The sequence below is a fragment of the Pseudopodoces humilis genome, chromosome 8 (genome assembly GCF_049639895.1).
Source record: "Pseudopodoces humilis isolate 2021_Gansu_Grassland_sample_001 chromosome 8, ASM4963989v1, whole genome shotgun sequence".
NCBI classification, from domain to species: domain Eukaryota; kingdom Metazoa; phylum Chordata; class Aves; order Passeriformes; family Paridae; genus Pseudopodoces; species Pseudopodoces humilis.
The window spans coordinates 28,021,162-28,043,550 of record NC_142207.1 but is presented as its reverse complement, the minus strand read 5'-3'; the positions used below and the strand labels follow the sequence as shown (position 1 = coordinate 28,043,550).

General features: G+C 39.6%; 1 protein-coding gene across 7 annotated transcripts in view; it reads right to left on the bottom strand.

Moving 5' to 3' along the window:
• ANKRD44 (ankyrin repeat domain 44) overlaps positions 1-22,389 on the bottom strand; it is a 131,005-nt gene that overhangs the window by 60,568 nt on the left and 48,048 nt on the right. For all 7 annotated transcript variants that reach the window (XM_014249450.2, XM_014249452.2, XM_014249451.2 and 4 more), the window contains exons 2-3: positions 9,565-9,648; positions 1,196-1,274 (exon numbers count right to left, since the gene is read on the bottom strand). In XM_014249450.2, coding sequence (XP_014104925.2) covers positions 1,196-1,274; positions 9,565-9,648 — 163 coding nt within the window. The remainder of the gene's footprint in view (positions 1-1,195; positions 1,275-9,564; positions 9,649-22,389) is intronic.

Here is a 22,389-nt window from a genome sequence, read left to right as displayed (position 1 = left end):
AGCAGAGCACTGTTATTTTCAACCATTCTGCTGCCATCAGGGATAGAGCAGAAAGATCTCATGTATGATGTATGTCCAGCTAGTTACCCTCACTAAGCAATTAAGCAATCCAGAATTCCCCCAAAATGAACAGAGGAAACACATAGCTGCAGCAAACTGAGTTCTCATTTTCTTCCTTCTCCAGGTCTGGCTAGACTGGCAAGCCAAAGAAATATGATCGTGTGGTCTGCATGTACCCATCAACAGCCTGATCTGACTTTGAAATGTGGTGCTTCAAGCAGGAGGCTGGATCAGGTCATCTCTAGAAATACCTTCCAGCTTGAATTATTCTAGGACTCAAGGCTGGAAATCAGAAGGTGCCTTGTAATCAAAGGGCTGAGAATTCTGAAATAACTAAAAAAAAATAAAAAAATATGGAATTCATTTGAAGAAGCAGTTCAAAAATTTGTGAAACCAACTGCATAGCAAGGTTGCTTCCAAGAAGTTAGAAGTTTGTACCATAAGGTTCCTTTCAGCCCCACATTTTTAAATCCCCATAAGCTTTACTCTTATAGTTCTCCAGTTTAGAAAAACACTGCCTTTGAAATCTGCAAGCACATTCTGGAGTTTTCCATGAACTATGCTCTCTTCTTGAGAGATAACTGCTTTATGCTTTGTTCTGACATATTCTGATCATGTTTTCTGTCACTACAACTGTTGGAAAACATTTTTTTTTCATTTCTTTCGTTTAGATATTTCCTACTACACAGTTTCTAATATCCAAATAAACTTCCTGACTCTTAGAAACATGTTTCTAATGCAAATAGCACTTACAATTCATTTAAGCTAAGTTACAAATTTTTTTTGCTATTATTCCATAATTTTTGCTTAACAGGAATTCTTGGATTGTACTCCAGGATATGAAGCCACATTTCAAATATGTACATGAGCAAGTTTCTGAATCACAAATGCTGTCAGTTTGAAGGCTTTATAAGTTGTTAAAGGCTAGTTACTTTGTTTGTTAATTCTGCTCATTTTCTGATTGCATCACCAAATTTAAATATAATTTCTAAGCTTGCAAGAAATGCAACCAGCTCTGTTAAACTCAGAAATAAACAATGCTCAAAACTCCCTCATATATGCTTTGCTGAGTATTCCTTGTAGCTTTAAAATTAGCTGATTTACCAGTTAATAGCAGTGAGGGACTATACCTTACCTGACAAAATGAGAAGCTCAATGATGTCTGCATCCCCCAGGAATGATGCAACATGAAGAGGGGTTCTTTTCTCGGCATCCTACAAAACCACAGATTGTCCAGTTATGAAACATGCTCAGTAAGTGCAAGCATTGGTGTTAAAAGAGCAAAGGATTTGTATATATTTATTTTGCTGTGTGCATTTCTGTTTATAATTAGAAATGCAATCTCAGACAGTGAAAAAACAAAATTCAAGACCTCAACAACACATTTCCTCCCAATAATCCTCTGTATTTTTTCACTCATTTCCACCAGACCTTGTCAAGACATTGCCTTTACTCTGATATCCTGTTACAGGTAGATGAAATCAAAGTTAAAATGAGCTAAGACAGCATCTTTAGTTCTCTTTCAGAAACATTTTCCACTCTTAGGTATCATAATTGTAATCCAGATGCTTCTGGATATCAGACTTTGTAATGCAGTTTGCATCAACAGTACAACACCAGAGTCCTCAAAAGGATAACTCAGGAGAATTATTTGGAACCACACGCAAGGTCAAGTTGCAAACCCTCCTTGGTCTGCAAAGGTTCTTGTACACCATAGCCTGGATATCTACAGCAGCCCAAGATGGGCAGGTACACCTTGACTGACCTTTAAACATAAATAAAATATTACCAGTCAAATCTGTCTTTAAACTTAGAAGAATTGCTAAGATATATATATATATATATAAACTTCTGAAGTTATATATATATAAAACTTCAGAAATACATCCAGGATTTTTTTTATTTCTGTAATTTTCCAAATTAAGGAGTCCATTTTAAGGATTTTTTAAATTTTTTTTCAAGGGATATAAATACAGTATTCACAAAAGCCTTTATTTTATTGCTTTATTCAGCTGATTTCAAAGCATGAGCCTTTAAAAGAAACTGCTAAATATTACAATATGGGCAACAACAATCATAAGGACTGCTAATACTGCTCCTTGTGCTATTTGATCCCTGTTTCCAATCCTAAATATATTTTGTGCTGATTTCTGAACCACAAAAATAAGTTCTAAGAGACCTTATCAATCAAACTTATTGCAACCTACTAGCACTAAATATTTTAAATTGGTAACAAATTCAACACTTCCTGCAAACAACACCAACAGAGAAACCCTAACAATATTTACACTCTGTCCCTGAAAAAGATCCCTGAGCCTGTAATGAAAAATATCACTTTCAACGTGCCCAAGTGGTCATTAACCATGAGCTATTTTGGAATATCTTCAAAGCATGCTATAAATGTATAAATCTGTGTAGCAGAACCATTTGTCACGGGAATGTTGAAAATTGTTTTCCAGCACTGAGAAACACAGAGCCACTCATCACCAGAACAATTCATGTTTAATTTTTGTGTTTGTATGGCTTTTTTAAACATACATAATGTATGCAGTCCTCAAATTCTGCTGCATTGGGTTTTGATCTTATATATTGGACATGCACATAAAACACTCAGAACCCTGATTGTCACAGGTCAGAAGGGAAGATCTCTTCCAGGCTTTCATTTTCTCACATGGTAGGCAAATTAAAAAAATATTAAGAAGTGTCCATACAGCAGTGTTCACTCAGGAACAATGAGTTCCTCTCATATGCTTCATTCCTAACACCACAGAACAGCTTTTACAGGCTACACAAGTGTAGGTGAGATCTTCCATGGTTTTCATATTCCCTGTCCTAAGGCTACCCATAGCAAAAAATACACTGACTGATCAAACATATATATAATAATAGAACCAGTTTTATTTCTTTCTTAGTTTGTTGATACTAATGCATGAAGTTGTCTTTATTATAACTTGTACTTGTAATAGCCATTGTACCTGTCAGTGCAACACAGCCAAGTTTGGCAAGAGCAGAGCAGTTTGAAGTTGAATGCTAATGCAACAAGACCAAGCAATTTTCTGTATCTTGGAATAAGGTTACCGGGTGCTTTGTTAATTATAAGCAATTTTCTGTACTAAACTGTAAATCTGATGCAAATTTGATAACTGAGGGACGAAAGGATATGAAACAGAAAATTTTACTCTTCTGTCACAGGAATAACTAATTCTGTAATCTTTCTAAGCTTTCAGTTTTTAAAATACATACAATGTCCTATCATATTGAATGTGAATCAAGTTTTCAGAGAAAGATGGGTTAGTCACAAAACTGAATTTAAGCTTTATTTCTCCAAGAGGAAAAAAACTCTAAAATTTCTCCATTTATCACAACAAGGCACAAATCAGCATTCATTTGCACACAGAGCCCTACAGGCAACATTTTCAGGAGTCTGGCAGGGAGAAATCCACACACTCCACCCGCAGCCGAGCGTGCGGTTGAGCAACTGGAGGAGGAGCATCCTTGAGTTCCTGTTGAGACTGTGCACAGCACTGATAGCAGAACAGATGAACTGAGGCTGTCCCACCACAGCCATCGTGTCCCCCTCAGAGCCGTGAGTCCTCACAGCCACACCTCCTCACCCGCTGGTGTGGCACCCAGCCCACACCCCAACACTCATGCGGCTCCAGACATCCTCATCCTGTGCTGCTGGAAACAGGAGCACAAAAGTAAATCAGTAATGAGCTAAAAACTGGAGGCTACACACAGAGAGAGGGATAAAACTTGGCGTTTCAAGGAAAGGCTTGGCAGAACCCCAAACCTCAACATGCATTATCAAGGCAAGGAAAGCAAGCGGGGGGAAGAGATGATAACAGGATTACAAGGAGCATTAAGAGAAATAAACAGACCTGCTTCAAGTGCAGTTCTCAGAACAACAGAAGGTCAGCAAGAGACTGTAGATAAGGTATAAACAATGGCTAGAAAATCATGCTGAGATGAGATAAACTCTCTTTCCAGTACCTGAGGGGGGCCGACAAGAGAGCTGGAGAGGGACTTTTCACAAGGGAGTGTAGTGATAGGACAAGGGGAAATGTCTTCAAGCTGAAAGAGGGCAAGTTTAGATTAGATACTGAGAGAAATTCTTTACTGTGAAGGTGGTGAGGTAGACACAGACTGCCCAGAGAAGCAGTGGATGCCCCATCCCTGGAAGTGTTCAGGGCCAGGTTGGATGGAGCTTTGAGCAACGTGGTCTCGTGAAAGGTGAAAGGTGTCCCTTGTGGCAGGAGTTTGGAACAAGATGATCTTAAGGGCCACTTTCAAACCAGAGCATGCTGTGATTCTAGGAAAACTGTGTTAGTAGCCTATATTAGTTCACGGAAAAGATGATGCTGCAGGCTAACATTATCTGTACACTTCTTTTCTTTTTTTTTTTAAATACAGATAAAAGAAACTAAGAATCTAACAGCCAGGCAATCAGGAACAGAAGGCCTCAGCAAGAAAAACACTCAACACATGCTTAAACTATTCAAGTGATCACAGGGGCACTGATAAGGCCCTCACAGGCTTAAAGTTAGACTAGTCCTTAAGTGCTTTATTGGATCAGAGCCTGAGGTACATGAAGATTAGCAGTAACAGTGAGCTGAATGAATCATATCAGCACACATAAAATAATCAGGCACATTAAGGAAAGGGCCTACATTTTCTCCTCAACACAGCCTACATGTCAAAGGAGATAATGGATTTGAATTTTGATATCAACTGCAACTGCTGAGATCAGGTGATGCTTAGTACTGAGTTATTTACTATCAAAATGTAAGTGCAACTGCTGCAGAAAATAAATGTATGTATCTTTTCTTTGTCACCAAACTGACTGAGCTGCTAACAGGAATAGTTGGAGTTTACAGAAGGAGTTAAATCCACCACAGAAACATAGTTACTGAAACCTTTGGGTCCCATCACCTTCAAAATGTGCCTGGGAGACAGAATAAAGCATATGAATGGCTATAACTTCCACTGATCAGGTCTAACTAAATAATGACAGAAACAAACCTCCTGTTCATTCACTCCCTTTACAGCTGTTACATCTGAGTACACCTCATTTAAATAGCAGAACCATTAAAAAAATGTCAGATACAAGCTGACTTCAGAACAATTAAATATTGGGAACTGTTAGGAACTATGGAAGAGGCTAAAAGCATATGAGAACCTACTTCTTGAGCTATTTACAACTGTTCAGAGCCAAAAGCTGGTGGTGTACCAAGAAAATCTCTGCTGCTTCAAGGATTTCCTCCTCCTCATACATTCCATTACAGCCTGTAATTCACAGAGTAAATCGAAATGTTTGACTGTGAGCACTACAGGTGAAGGTGGGAGTCAAGCTGTGTAACTTATGCTTTGTGCTCTTTCTTCTGCATGTAATAGAAATTCCCATCTGAAAATGCAGATCCTTGTTCCAGCACCTCTCGTCCCACAGTCTTCTGAGCTTAGTCTCAGAAGGAAAGATTTTTCTGGACTGAGTCTTAAACTGCCATGTGCTCATGAAGCAGAAGAGGCAAGTACTTCGATCTAGAGCAAGAAAAATTAACTTCTTTCTCCCCTGTCATCTACCAATTGCCTTCCATAAGGCTGACAGTGACTTTTATGCTAGAGAAGCATAACTTTAAAAATTAATTACTAATTCCAGATTGAGACCATAGAAACTGTAATCCTAAAGAATGGAAATATTTTGATGCTTACGGGTATTCACTGTATGACTCAAAAGATAGACTTAAACAACTCCTCCATTTTTATAAATACAATATTGACTTTGGATAGGGGGTGTTAAGGCATGGGAGCACATGGGATGGGAAGGATGAGAAAAGATTTAGAAAATTCAAGCATTTTCAGGCTGATATTGCTACCTTTGAAGACAGTTACAGCCAAACCCTGCTATGGGATTTTAATGGTCTATACATCCTTAACTGCCTCAAACTGATGAGATGAGTCACCAGCACAGATATATATAACATAGTAACCATTACTACACTACCATGCTGCTGCAACACGACCCAGAATATTTCAGACTCTCAATCTCTCGAGCAAAATCATCTTCACAGTGCAAAAATTTTCTTTATAAAATATTTTAAAAAAATATTCTAAGCCAAAAAAAAAAAAATTCTCTAAACAGAAGTCATACTAGTTGCCTTGCATTGCAGGCATCAGTGTAATTTTATATTCAATTTCGCTACGTAATGGAGAATTGTTGATAATTTCTGTAGAAAAAAAAAATCTTCATCACTTCCCACTTAAAACAGCATATTAAACAGCACTACCAGAGGCTAAGTGCCCACTTCAGCTACCCCAAACATGCAATGCCTTTCAGACTCACAACCCTAAATATGTGTCTATTTGTACCCTCAAGCACTCATAGCACCTCCAAAAGCATGCTTGGCAATAGTACAGAAATATATAGAACTTGTGTTCATGTGGGAAGACCTGGATGAAGCCTGAATCCTCCTGACAAAGGCAGTCTTGTAAATCTATGCCTTTCCAAGCGGGGTAGTGAGGAAAAAAGTAATGAACTGCACACATACATGTGTCTCCATAATGATTTCCTTTCTGCCCTCCTTATCTCATAATAAACCACCCCTAAATACATGGTACTGCATGTATGGCCCTGCAATCTCTGCTGGTGCTGCTGCCTGTTCCTCTGCAGACATTCTGCAGCTACAAACAGGGTTCTGTCCAAGAGAAAACACAGCATTAGGGGATAAGAAATAAAACCAGAGAGAACGAAATGAATTACAAACAACACATTAGTTATGGGGAAGAATACTAGAAGGTTTTTTGACTTTTTTTTGCTTTGGATATTTTGAAGGGAAACTGAACTGGAAGAACAAGATGAAAATGGAAATTTCACAGGAAGGATTTTGGTTTATAACACTGCACACAACAAGGAACTTTGGACTTTGCAGATGTAAGGTGCTGTACAGCATGTGTATTATGAACCTCAAACAAGAAGGGGTAACAACTGGATCCAGATTAGTTCTGGGGGTCATTCTCTCCCTCTCTTCCCTAAGTAAAAACAACACCCCAAAATATCCCCATGTACATACACATAGCATGATCACCCTGCTGCTTCTGAATGTAGCAAACGGCAAGTGTGGAAGATGTCTACCTGCAACTAATCTGGCAGTCTGGATTGTCCAAGTGACACCACAAATATCCTGGGAAACAGGCTGCTGAATGCTGACCACATTTCCCATGGACACAGTGTGTATTCAGTTCCCAGGGGGACAGAATTGCTCATTGCCAGCTAAATACAACAGGGTCCATGCCCTCAGGGTGCATAAGCGCCATCATGTGCCCCCAAAGCACAGGTAGGGGCTGGAGAGGTCAAAGTGATGATTACAGTGGCAGAATGAACTAAAACCACATTTGTAATCCCAACAGATTTCACTTTGTTGCAAAACAGAAGTCAGTTACAGCAGTATCCAGAATGTGGTCATTTCCATCAACAAACAAGTCCTTGGCTCAGTAAGTTACTAATTATTTTACCAGACCAAAAAAAATAAGTAATCTTCTAAACTTCTGATTTCCTCCAAACTCTTTCCTAAGATTAATTTTCTCTTGGGAAGTCTGCACATGCATTCCTAATTTTGTGCTGTTTCTCCATGCACTTTTCTTCTGTCTTCCAAATACTTCTCTTGATGGAGATTTAAAAAATCCCGATTTTTTAAACTTCAGAACTTCCCAAAGCTTGCTGCAAAAACAGATTTTTACTTTGTATCCCTGTCCTACCTATATTTGAGCTACTCCAGTGTTAACACAGCCAACCAAAATGATCAACAAAGGACAACTCTCTGCCAAACACTGTCAGAGCTTCCTCTCACGTGAACAACCAAAAGCTAACATGGAAGTAATTAAAAACACCCTTAAAATAGAAACAGAAGCATGCAATGCAAACTGCCAGCTCGCAGCACAATGAGGGGGAAATCTTTTCATCTTTCTTCAGTGATATTTTAAGCAATTGACACTTCCCTGCAGTCACTATTTAGAACACAACCTTCAGAGTTTGTGTTGACCAGCATCTTTCTAATTACTTCAAAAAACAGCTCTGAGTTTTGCTCCTGACGAGCCAAAGCATTCTTGGGTAGATTTTGAGTATTGTAAGCAGTATTCTGGGAAAAAACCATTCAATGTCTTTTTCTATTAAGTATTATGGGACTCATCTGCAAAACACGTATTCTTCGTCTAATCTTACACCTGACAGCTGAGAGCATCTCCTTAGCAACCATCACTAACACACAAGCAGCCAAAGGATAGAAAAACATTGGAGAAACCCACAATAACCTCATACAGGAAATGCTATTTTGAAAATCCAGTGTGAAATACAGAGGAAATTTTGGGACTATGGTATTCATATACCTTGCTGAGGTTTTGTTTAGCTGGGTTTGTTTTTGTTTGGTTTTTTTTAATATTAAGATCATCAGCAAAAACAAAGGAGAAAACTCAAGGATGATTCTTTAAAGAACTGCTTTTAGGAACTTGCAGGAAAACAATCAGGTACTGATAATCACAGGGAAAGCTTAACATCAAGGTTTGAGTAAGATTTAAAACAGTGCCATGTCTTTCCTTCTACTGGACAGCAAACAGGGTGGAGTCCTAGTCAACCAGATCTCTAGGATCACATCTCTAGTTCCTTCTGGCAGCTCTGAACCAGACAGCTGGACACACTACCTGCAAAATCTGAAGTGCCAGGACCATACTAGACCAACTGCTGGAGCTGGCAATGAATAAACTGGTGGTTTTACATCACAGAAAGACATGAAGAAAGGGAAGGTTGATTCAAAAGTCCAAGAAACACCTGGAAATTATCATTCTGTTTCTGCTTTATATTCTCACCACTTTGAGAGGCCACAGGTTGTAGACAGGACTGGCAGGACTTGTTTCTGGAAGTATGGTTATAAGTTAAATTCAAAGAGGGGGGGAAAAAACCCACCCCAATTTCTGCAAAAAAGACTAAGTTGATTTGGAGATTTTTTTTTTCATTGCCAAAGCACTCAACTACTACTTGTTTACAGCTGCTTACCATTCTGGCTAGAATAATCCAATCTGCAAAACAGTAATTCCTTTGTGGGCAAATTGTGGCCAAGATTCTGCTTCCTTACTCTCACTGCTGAGAATTATAGTGAAGCTTTAGTTCAAGCAGAGTCAAATGCATAACAGCTCCTGATCTGCAAAGACTCTTCATAAAAGAAAACCCTACAGAGAGTAAAAATATGCAATTTTCAGCTGTTTTCATTCATTTTCTCAGTAAGAGAAGAAACAATGTCCCTGACTGACCTGCACATTTGGACTAATTACATACACTTAGAAAATTTGAAGTCATCTGTTAGAGACAATTACATTGACTCCTGCTTAGGATACCACTGAAAAATCTCTTACTTCCCAATCATTTCCATTCTGTTATGTTTTAATTACTGAGGACATTTTTAATACTGTCATTGCCACAGTCCACAAGCATGGTGCACAACATGCCAAGTCACATACCAGGGCGTTGACATCCTCAGTTTTGTAGATCAACATCCGTATCTCTTCTGGATCACCGCTGAAAATCGCCTGGACCAGTGGTGGCTGGAATAAGAAAACAGAAGCAGAAGCATTACAGGTTTGTTTATTTTCAATTTAAACTGAGAGCATTTTACTCCTGCTAACAGTTGCTAAAGCTGCCCAGAGACATGGTGTGACCCCAGAACCCAGTCACCAGGAGTATCTCATCAGTAAGAGCTATCAGTTTGCTTGAGGATAAACTGAAATCATGAGCATGTTTGTGCCTATAATGAGCGTGTGTGTGCACAAACAGGGACCCCCATTAGAACGGCAACTTTTGTCAACAACATGCAATTAGCCCAGATGTTCTATGCAAGGGGAAGACTAATTACATCAGATAGTGCTGCCTGCTTGCTCTTGGCACAGATTAATGGTCGTGCAATACACATTTAGAAACAGAACATTATGCAGATAATGAGTTTCTGGGCAATCACTAAACAACTTGCATTTTTTTACTGAATAACTACACAATGAGCGCAGTTAATTTTAACCACCCAAGAAGCGAAATAATTATCTTATTGTCTCAAGCCTGTTATTATGCTATTATGAATCAGAATGCAGAAATAAATAACCAGGCCCACAGGAGAAACAATGTGCCATACTTGCTCCCCTCCAATGCTGGCGTCACCGCCGGCCAGCGGGAGGGAGCTCTGTGTGCACTCATCGCTCCAATACCCAGCCAGAGCTGGTGACTTCAGTCCTTCCAACCACCTTGGCAGCAAATATCAGTTAGTAAGCAAGCTGGCAGCACACTGAACTAAAAGAAGATAAACCATGCTGCTGGAGACTCGGGAAGAGAGGGGGACAATTCACAAAGATCTCCATCCCATGAAGCACATGGTTGAAACAGGCCCCACTTTCACCAGCACTCTCCTGAAGGCAGTGTGTGCCCCACAAGTCTCACTCCTGGTTGCCTCATGGTCCTACTGGCAAAAAGGAGTCTGTGGTGCCATGCAATCACCAGAGTCTAAAATAATCCTGTAAAATGGCAGCATGCAAAACTACTTCAGCACGTAAAACCACAACAGTTCTTGAAATTCTACAGAATATAACTGTCTTGTAAACAGGCTATCTCAAAATTCACAAAACAGGCTAAAAGAACAAATAAAATACCATTTCTTCCCTATCTTTTCTTATTCAAATGTGGAAAATACATTTCTAAGTTAATGGTGTCTATTTTAAGACATTAATCCCTTATGTCCTTGAGAAACATTCATACTGGAATTTAATTCTTACCACTCCTCCAAAAGTGAAGAGCTAAAGCATTTTCTTTCATCACAATTGTCTATGTCTTATATATTGTACTGGATGTTTGAAAAAGAAAGGAAAAACAATTGCATTTCACTTGAACTATTTAGCATGCTCCTTTCCCAGCCATGTCACAACGGGCAGACAATATCCCCAAACAGAGAATGCAAACACCAGACCCAAGTCTGTTCCCTTCGCTCCTGAAACTAACAGCTATGAAGAATCCATGAATGTTTATGAAATTATGACGCTCACATCAAAATATTTGCATTTCCTGTGCATTTATCATAATACTTACATGAAAAGAAAAAAAAAAAATAAGAGGAGATAACTCCACAAATTCAAACTGAATGGCAACACAATCCAGTTGCCAAGAAACAAATATTCCCAGCATCTTAAAATTATTCCTTGAACCCATTTGTAGGTATGCTCAGCACCTAATGACAAGTATCAGCCAGACTATGGTCACATTTCTGATGAGACCTCAGACAGAGGTAAGAGAAAAAACCTCAAAATTAAAATCTGTTAGATAAAAAAGCAAAAACCAAACAAATAAACAAACAACAAAAAACCCCACCCCAAAAACCAAGTTTAAGTGCTGTTACAGGCAACATTTTTCTTTTAAAAAATGAGGGAGTAAAGTACTGTGCATCATTCCATTAAAAAAAAAGGAAGATCTACAATAAGGCGCTTTGACCCCTCTTCTTTCTGCCAGAAATCTAAATCAGACACTTGGTTTTACAGGAAATATTTGACCTTTCTAATTAGCATCAGCTACTTTACACAGAAAGCAGACTGAGAATAACATTGTATTCTTCAGACCTGTAACACACAGAAGATCCTCATCTCAATTTTTGTTCACTATACCATGGTCACATCCACCTACAGTTCCTTAGATCAAACCCCAGTGCTTACCATACCTCTGAAGCAGGTTATAACTCCCATCACTGATACACATAACCTTTGCTGACAGGAGAAAGTTGCCATATACCCGTTTCAAAGGCCTCATCCTTCAGACCTTTTTCCCCTCTAAGATTTAATTTTTATAAATTAATTACGATAAAATCTATCTGTGCTAGTTGTAGCAGCAAGAGACAGAGATAATGGAGAATTATCAGAGCCTGCAAACTGGAAAGAGGAGATAAAACCAGTACAGGTTAATAACCATCTTGAGTTACTGCTGTGCAGCCTGCTCCAGCTGGCCATTTCTCTAACTCACTATGTCATTATTTTACTTTATTTTCAAAAGTATTTGTTTTGAAATGAGAATATACTGTTGCTGAGGCAATTTTATCACATATTGAGACCTGTTTCTGTGTAAAAAGTGTGGTCAAGTATAATGACCTGTCCAGGAAATGCATGTCAGAACTATGCTGCAGCATTACTGCTCAATTTGAGGTCAGAGCTGAGAAGATGCATCTGCATCCATCAGCACAATGGAAAAAGTATTGCTCCATGCAGCAGCTGAAAGGGATGGAATGGGGCTTGTGCAGTTACATACACATTGATGATGGATGCCCAATGACCCAAACAGATTGCTGTTTTGATCTTCAATGATAACCATATTCATGGATCAATGACTTCAAACAACTTTTTTTTTAATTTTAGTTCCTGCAGGGTAGATAATGATCCTTCCTAATTATCAAAGAATAGTATATTTTTGGAAATAATTTCTAAAACTTGTGACGTAATTAATGGGTTATTTCCTTAACAGAAATATTTTGCTTTAAAAGTTTTCAAATTCAGAAGTTGTTAAACTCTTAAAATAAAGGGAGAAAAAAGCACAAGCACAGATTATATATAACTATTATTAGAATTATCAAGGGTGCAAGGTTTTGGAATGATGAACAACTGTTTCATCAGCTCAGCTCCCTGTAGCTTCCAATTTCTTAAAGGGAATTTAAGCAGGGAGTGTTCACATTTTTTTCTGAAAATAAATTCCAGCAGCTAACAAAAACCTTTCCATGTTACTTTTTCTACATAGTTACTATGATAAGTATGAAACTTAACAAACAAGTTTTTATTAGAGGGTTCTTTACTTTGTGCTATAACAAGCATTTTAGTAAAAATAAAACTGTGTCTGCAGACACCTTCCAGTGTTGCAACATACTCCTATCCCTTCTGAACACGGGGAAATCATAAGCTGGACTTCAACCCACCAGGTAAAATTAACTTGTTGATCTGAAGGCACAATGATTTTTTCAGAAACAGAATTTAAACCCACATGGAAGAATGTCCTGTGGCTCAGCTGGATCCCACAGAGCAAACAAGCCATTCCAAGGGAAAAAGTCCATGTCTTGGTTTGAAATGACAGGTGTATGCTAAGGAAGGCAGGAGCCTCCCTTGAAATGGAAAATGTAAAATCCCCTCCCTCTGAATTATTATAATTTTGAAATTAAGGGGCTGTCAAGCAAAGATATGGGAGTTGGAATAACAGTTCTTTACTAGTATGCATAAATAATTTTTAAAAAACCAAACAAACTACAACTTAATAGAAAAATTAGAATAAAATGCAGTAGTACAAAAACCACTGACAGAGTCAGAATATAACCTGCCACCCTGTTGGTCAGGGTGTCGGTAGCAGTATGATTAAATGTTGGCTTCAGTCCTGGAGTGACAGACGTGGTTCTGTTGAAGCAATGATCCTGTAGAAGGGTGTAGCTTTCCTCTGAAGGTCCAGTGGTAGTATAGTTGTGTCCGGTCTCCCTTGGGGAATCCACTGGAGAAAGGCTGACTGTGGTGTTCCAAATCTCAGATTATATCCATGTGGGAATGCTTGGCTCCTCCCCCTGGGTGGAGCATCTCACAATAGGATGATGGATTTTATCAGCCATGCATTGAGACTCAATGACCCATTAACAGAAGAGATCCCCCTGGAATTATGAGGGATGGGTCATGGAAGAGATAAAGAACACTGCCCCACCTGGTTTTAACAGATAAGAGGATGTACTCTTGGTTACATCCTGCATTGCCACCTAAAACAGTCCAACACTGGCAAATTCTCTTCCATAGGTCTGACTATTACCAAGGGGCATTGGCAGGTCTCTGACTCCAGAGGAGATGAAGCGTTTAAGTGGAGTGTCTCAAGTATCATTTTAATTACTATGTCCAAAGCAGGTGCTGAACCTCCTAGCAAACCACTTAGTATTTTTGTTAAGTAGTTAGTAACTGTGACATACTGAACATTTTGCCTTGGTTTCAGATATCCTGCCTCACTAACCAAGACTTATTTAAGCCAGATTTTTGTTTGACAGGAGGTAGAGGCAGATAGGGAAAGGATGATCGAGTCACATGCCCATTTGATCTCATAGCCTACCATTTGTTCCTGCAAGTGAAAAGAAGCTTGTATGTCAAAAGTATTTTGATCCTTTATTAGTTCTAATGGCATTATATCAAGTTCCAGGACTCAACACTTGGATATATCCATGTATTCATGTAACTAGCAATGCAATGAAGCAAGACACAGAATAATTTCAAAGTAGTATTAATTCTGACAGTGTTTTGCCAAACACCTCTCTTTTTCTGAAGGCACTCCCACTAATAAAGATTACAAGGTTGTCTGCTATGTCACATCACATACATCTATTTCCTTCCACTGGCCAAACTGAAATGAGGCTACCCCTCATCCTAATTTTAGTTTAGGACATTCTCTCTCTGTACATATAGCACATGAATGAATATCTGAAATGCTGTTTTAACTTAGAAGTCTGTATTAATGAACAGCCATTAACTGGATTTCTCAATACTTAGAGTGCATTTCCCTAATGCTTAATATTTATGCAGTTCCATATACAGAATTATTATGTACAGAATTATTAATTAAAAATTACTCAATACTGATAATTTTTAACTGGCTTTGTGGTCTATTTCCCTTGCATCAGGAGTTAGCCTTTTATTGTGTTTCAGGTAAATACAAAAAAAAGTTTGCTCTTAATTTGTTAATTCAAAGGATGCAATCCTGTAGTAGAAATTTCTATTACACATTTCTTACAGCAAAGTACTTTCACAGACCTGGTATTTGGAGAAGAATGCCCTTGGGTGGCTGCTAAGAGGTGTGACATGGCAATTACAGATTTTTACTAAGTGACTCTTAAGGAATATTTGGTCCAAGCTACTGAAAAGCCAGTGGAGAGAATCAAATCTGTAAATTGGTGTACTGGTTCCCTGGAAGCACTGTGACAAACTAACATCATTGTTAATTGAGCAAATGTGCTTAGGACATTTATACTGAGCAGATCAATAAATACCCTGTATGCTGCAACATTTCAAACACGGCAGAAAAAGCAAAATTCAAGTCATTTAATTCTATCTTATTATGCCCTGCCATTTATTGGAGACTAGCCCAGTGATTTAAGTATTGCACATCAATCCTCTGCAGCAAGGACAGCATGCATGCCTACACATTGCTATTTATTTCAATCTGTTCCACTGTGTTTGAAGGACCAGCAAACTTACATGACACACAGAGGTATTCAAAAAAACACAAGTCAACACTCCCAAAACTAAAAATGAACCTCTGCCTGACACAGGCACTTTCAAGCTGAGAGATCTTTGTGTTGTTTTTAGGCCAGCATTTAAAGGATGCAACTGTGCTCTGACACTTTCCCTGGACCAATGGCTTTCTAACTTGCTGCCATGCTGTGCTCTAAGTTGCTTAGAGACATGTAACGGGCATTTAAGTTTTATTGCAAGAAGTGCTGGGTTTTCCTGTAATGGCCCCCATTTCTATCCATGTCATTTGTAACAGCTTCTCCAAAACCTCAGGCTGTGTTTGTCCTTCAGACAGCAAAAAGGACTTCACATCAATGGCACAGGGCACACAGGAGCAGGAGAATTGATCACTGCTTCATTTGCTGTTATGCTCTCCTGAGAATAGGTAAAAAATTATATATAAACTCCAAATAGAACATATGTTTAGCTTCAAAAGCAACTTTTACCTAACTTTTTTTAAGAAAAAAGAGCTGGAGGGGAGGTGTCTGTATTTACCTGCACAACACAAGCCTGCAGCTGAAATGCTTTCATCAAATGAAATGCTTTCATCAAATGATGAATGGCAACTTCATCAAAACACCAAGACGTGCTCAGTGACCACATGGAAAATATCCCAGTGCATGTGGCTCCCAGTATGGTCTAACCCTAAGAGACATGTACTGAATGGCACCCAGGGCATCAGGAGAGGATGTCTGCAAGGACTGTCAGGTGGTACAAACAATGCTCAGTGTGCTTGGTGCTTTTCTCCCTCTCAGGAAGGCAGAAGTGGTTCCTAAGTAACTGTTCATAAATGTCTGAATAATTCATGCAATGCTAACATGGTCATAGGTAGTTGCACATAGGCAAACACTCAGCCTTTCCCACAGTGGCTTCCCAAACAAAGACTTTAACATTTCCAGAAATATTTGGTGCAGAATTAGTTGGAATGCAGTGACTCTAACACAATCAGGAGATACTGCATTGCTGGTAACATTACGAAAACCTGAGATTAATCACTAGTGTATGTCGCTAACTACATGGCAATCATAAACAGCTATAGGAACAGAGCAGCTCCAGCCTTACTCTGCTGGACAGCCAGGCAGCTGCCGCAGACTGCAAAGCCTCAGGGCAGCATGGCCCAGGGGAGGGAGGACCTGCATCCCACCCCTCTAGCTGAATTCAGCTGGGTGCCTGCTATCCAGTTTAGACCAGGTTCAGAGGCTGGAATTACAGCCTACCAAAACACCCTTCTGCATCTTCTGGATGGGGAAAAATCAATCCTCAGCTTAAGGTGAATAAGTATATTTTCCAAAACTCCATGTTCCCTAATGATGTGCAATAGCTGTAGTGGAGGAAGGAAAAACCATGATCACTGGAAAAGGCTTGAAGTAGTATCTGTAGAACTGTCTGAAATAAGATTGTCTGATGATAAGCTGACAAACACCTTCCGTTAGGGATCTTGTTTTGAGCACTGCTTACATTAGGTTTGGAAAAGAACAACCTGAACTGCTTAGAACATGGTTCAACCCTGAAAAGGGAGCAGGGCAGTCACAACACATCCTGCACCACCTTCTTTTAAATTATTTCCCTTCCAATACAGCTAAGCCTTCGCAAAAACAAACTGGGCTTAGGATTGGAAATCCAGGCTGTGCTCCCACAGGCTTTTGGCTCTCTGTTCCCACTCAGCAAGGCCCTGATGGCTTTTGCTTATACCCCACCCACAAAACTCCTTGTCTCCGGCCAGAAAGAGAAGACAATAGGTCTGATTCTATAATTAAACATAATCACAAATAATAATTTAGTAAGCGATGTGCAAACCAGACTGTACTTCACTGCACTTCTCCAGAAGCACACATCTTGTGAAGTAACAAGAATAAACCACCTAAACCCCTGCCTCACCACCACCACCTGCACCTTGGTCCTTTCTGTGCTCAGCCCTTTCCCCTCTCCTATTTGCCTTCTCCAAGAGATTTAAACCTTGCTCTCTCTCTCTCTCTGCTCCCCCATTTCCATGCTGCTGGAGCAGAGGAGCTGGAGTTCTTGGGTGATGCACACTTAAACACTTTTAATTGTAAATACAGACTATCAAATAAACACTTGTATTCTGAGCAAGTGAGAAAGAAAGAAAGAAAACAACATATTGAGACAGCTGAAACTTTAACACAGCATTCATTTAGTCTAGCTTCCACGATACTTAAAAAGGAAAATAGTCAGGATTGACCTCGCTTGTGCAATGCTGGACCCAGCCCGGTATTTCTGTTCGCACAATTTGTGATATGCCATTCTAGACAGAGCAAAACAAGCCTCTGGAAGATCTATTTCTGGTGTTAGCTTGGCTCTGGATTTTGGCTGCCTCCCATTTTTCATTAGGAAGCGTATCAACTGCCCCAAGAATTGCTTATGTTTCCAGGTGAAGTGAAGGTTACATCCTGCCATTCCTGGAATCCTGAAATTCCTCTACACACTGAAAGAGTTGCAAGTTGCCTATGTTTCATTGAACTTATCCATTAAAGGCACCAAAATAACTCTTGGCCTGTTAAATTTAGATCACTTCTAAAAAGGAAAAGAGCTCAGACTGTTTAATTCAGCTTGCCCAGTGTCCTGTCCTTCATTCTTATTACTGGAGGCTGTCCACCAGTCTTCATTTAAGTGCTAGGGTTTGGTTTTAGTTTTGGCATTTGGGATTGGGGGCTGGTGGGTTTTTTTTAAGTGCCCCCAGATCAGATCAGAAAATTAGTAAATACTGTCCTGAAATAATGGTAATCAAGTGGAGACAGAGACTCAGCATGATGCAGACCAGTTAAAATAAGAAAGCTTTTTTAAAGGAGATAAAAATAAACATAGTAGCATAACATTTGTTATATTCACCAGCATTTGTTACCCATTTTAAGAGAAGAAAATCTGTCACAGACGGCATAATAATTGTTGGAATACCTACAAAGATTGAGGACAATTGATCTAATAGTACCCTGAATTCTCCTTGTCCTCCTGAATTTGTTTGTTCAAAGCTTCTTGAGATTTTGATTTGATCTAAACTGTGTGTTGTGTAATATCTCACAACAGACATATCAGTAACACCATTAAATAACAGTCATGCGATTGTAATGACAGTACCAAAAAAAAGATCCAAGTCCTTTTATACGTTTCCAGCAGCATGTGCTGCACTACTTACCCATTTGAGCAATTCTTGTCATATCTATATTTTGTTTCCCAGAGCTTTTGTCTTTTTTTTTTCCCCTCCCCCATAATCCATCAATCATTTAGTCAGAAGCAGGGAAGAAGTCCTGGCACCAAGGCAGTGTTTCTGAACAAGAGCAGAGTAAAATCTCTGGGGGCATAAATTCCAGCTGGTGTAACTCAGCTGAAGCCAACTCCCAAGTGAGAGGCCATGTGCCATGTTGCACCACCTTCTTTCCAAAGGGCCCTGCATGCTGTCCCCACCAGAAGTACAGCTGAGAGGTGGCTGAGGCAGCGTGAAGTTATGAACCTCAAGAGAAAAGAAACCACCGGCAGCAGAACAGAGCAACAGCAACCCCAGTGACACGTCTGCTCCTCGCTAAAGATTTCAGAATAAAGCAGTTAGGGGAGAAACTCACTTGAAAAACATCAACCCTGTCAAAAGCTTCATTTCTTGCTCAGTTGTCTTCAAACACATTTCAAGCAATTTATTTTTAACCAATTGTTTAGGTGTTAAATTCCACGAGGGAGAAAAAAAAGACAATTAAAACCAAATCTGTGTGGAGGAGAGAATGCTCTGAGGCCTGAAGGGGTGCATGCAGCTGCTCAACTTAACCTGAGACATCTCCTCTGTTCAGTGGCCTCACATCCTCTGGAGACCACTGATATCCTGCTCTCACCCAACTCTACCAGCAGCAATGGCAATCAAGTAGAAAAAGGAAAAAAGAAACGGAAATGCTGCAAGTTTATCTTCCTTCAGTTTATAACTTATGAAACCATGACTTACCCCTCTTCCTTGCCAAGGCAAACGTGTGCAAGGGCTGCTACACACACTGCAGCTGGCTCAAAAAAACCTTTCCATACTCCTCTTGCAGTGCAGCAGCACAGCAAGACCTGCCTTTCATCTGGCAGCCTGGACACTCAGCAGGACAAAGTAATAGTCCAGTCCATCTGTAATTAAGTGCTCTATCTGATATATGCAGCACACATTGATACTCATCACACACGCTAATAAAAACCCTTTCATTTTTAGAAAATTAGTCCTGATTTAGAGAACTATAAAGAACTATCTGATCCTGTAACATCTTACTTGGTAAGACCAGGACTTCCGCTGGCTAACGGGGTCTGTTTTATATTACTGTACATACAAAGGAGGCAGCTATGAAACAGAGAGTGACATAATAAATTTGCGGTAACTTTGGAGTACAAGAGACTACACAAGGACGTTGGAGGGCAAGATCAGAATTTATAATCACCTTGACAAATTATACAAACAGTCGGGCTGGAGGAAGAGTAGGACACTGTTCAGTATGGAAGAGAACACAGCCTGCCTGTTAGTGAGAAATCCAGGGCTGTTACACAGCAGTTCTGCATAAGAAAGAATTTGGGACTGCTGTTTACTAACTGAATGTAACTGAACAACGTTCTGAAAGAGGAAGAGACTTAAAATAGGATTTGCAACTTGCAAAGCACACAGTAGTCCTTCCACACTGCTCAATACTGCATAGGCTGGCTGGAGTGAGACATTTAGTTTAGGGCACCACTTGACTTGGAGACCAAAACGGACCTCTAAAACATGATTTACAGGGAAAATCTAAACAAATTGGAGCCGGTCACAATACACAGAACACAATTTAAAGGAGACATGAGAACTATTTGCAATACATGAAAGGTTGTTATTAAAAGAAATCATCTGTGTTCCACATCCAAGACATACAGACCTTGAATGGCTGCACAAAAGGAGTATCCATCTCTGCTCCATTAAGGGCAACACAAACCAGGACACTGGTTACCAATTTGGCTGAGTTACAAACTGTGAACTACAGAAGACTGTATTTCAAAAATAGATCTAGTCCAACAATCACTGCAAGTCAAAGGTGTTCCTTTCTGCAGGCTTCAGTAGGCTGAACATACGAGGATTGAACATATGAAAGCAAAGGAGGCCAAACAAAATACATGCCACACTTATGTGAAGATAAAGGTTAATGCAAAAAGGGTAAGCTACAGCAGAAATCAATAAAAATACATATTTCCAAAAGTTCAAAGGGAGTCTAGTGTCTTTGGGTAGAAGTACACTAACACATGGCAGCAGAATTTAAGGTCCCATCTCATTCACTCATCAAAGGTAATTTCAGCTGTGGGGTTTATTTCACATGAGCTGATGCACAGAGTTTCTGTTAAGGACAGATACATTTTGCAATCACAATCTCATGTGTTCCTGAACCTCATCTTCCTCTTAACCGTGACCTGCAACACTTCCAAGGTCCTGCTGAGTATCTAAACCAAGCCTCAGACAACAGCAAATCTCCAGGATCATGAAAACAACATTAGGGAGAGAGAAGACATTTTAGGAACTTGAGCAAAACCTGAACTATCTGATTTCTTTGGTCTTACTACTGTATTTCAAGTGGATTTTGCTCAGGTTCCCTGTGCGTTGCACGTCACACACACAGCCTCACCACTGCCTGTCTCCTACGCACTGCAGTGCAGCTCATTCCTCTGGTCAGCAACTGCCACTCCCACAGCCACCCCCCTGCCAGCCCCAGAAAAACTCAGAAAATCTCCCAACTCACCTTCTCCCACACAGACAGAGTCAAATACACTTTAAAAGACATTAAAGACTAATGTTGACATTTCTTGATTTCTCTTAGAGATTGTGGAGCTCACAGTGCTCTTGAAGAGTACCACAGTAGGTTATTATTGCTTTCATAAAATACTAAAATCCTTTGCAGATTTTAGTCACTGATATTTGCTTTCTGCATAGCTGATATAAAATTGAGATTAAAAATGTTTAACTACTGCAGCTGATGACAGGGTTATTTCCATTAATAGCAGAGTAACTATGTGTGAACATGAAGATCAACTTCATAACACCACTTCATCTCTTTCTTTACATTAGGCATGCTACAGTTGGCATGGAGCTGTGCTCAACAACCAAAGCAGATGTTTTACCTCTATCTTGAATCTGGAATAGATTTAGCAAAGTTAGCTTGATTCAACATATCCTGATAATATCCTCGTTCTCAACCTCAACCAAATTATTGAAGCTGACAGGGGAAAAAAAAATTTAAAAAAATTAAAAAACAAAAATATCAAGCTTTGCTGATGAGTGCTATGTCAGACAGCCAGGCCAAAGAAATTAAATGGAAATTTAAAAAGGTTTCATAATTGTCTTCACTTCAGAAAACAATTCAGTATCTTCAGAAAATGAGCCATCTTACTGTGACAAATCCCAAAGTGTCAAAATTACTTTGTACAGACACAAATTAAACAGAAAGATGAGCTGAAAACTTATAATGAGCTATTACACTCTTTCTCCCAACAAGTTACTATTGAAAGTTATTAATAGCTTTGTCTGAATACCCTCTGAAAAGCCTGCAAAATGTCTCTGAGACCACCATCACAGTTTAGAGAGTCAGTGTGAGCCTTCCCTTCATCACACTTGATCCCATGCATCAGACACATCTCTGTATCTGCACAAAGCTGACTTTGCATGTGCAGCAGCAGCCAGGAGGGTAAGTGTGTGCACTCTCATCGGCTGAGGAAGTGGGATGCAAATCTTCCTCACTCCATTTCTTCTCAAATACTTTCCAGTCAGGGACACCATCTCTTGCTGAAAGCCATCAGCATTGAGAAGGAAGGCAAGACAAGGGCTCAGCATCCCAGCTCCCAGCACTAACTGATTTTGTACATGCAACTGTCTCTCCATGCTTACTTCCAGTTCCTGTCATACAAACCAAGCGGTGAGGTTAGCAGTCAGACACAGCCCAGCTGTGTTAGAGACCTTGTCTCTGTCCATGTCACATCTAGACACACTGATCCCTCTGGTCTGGGATAACCATCACCCAAATGTGGCTTCCTTTTCCAGAG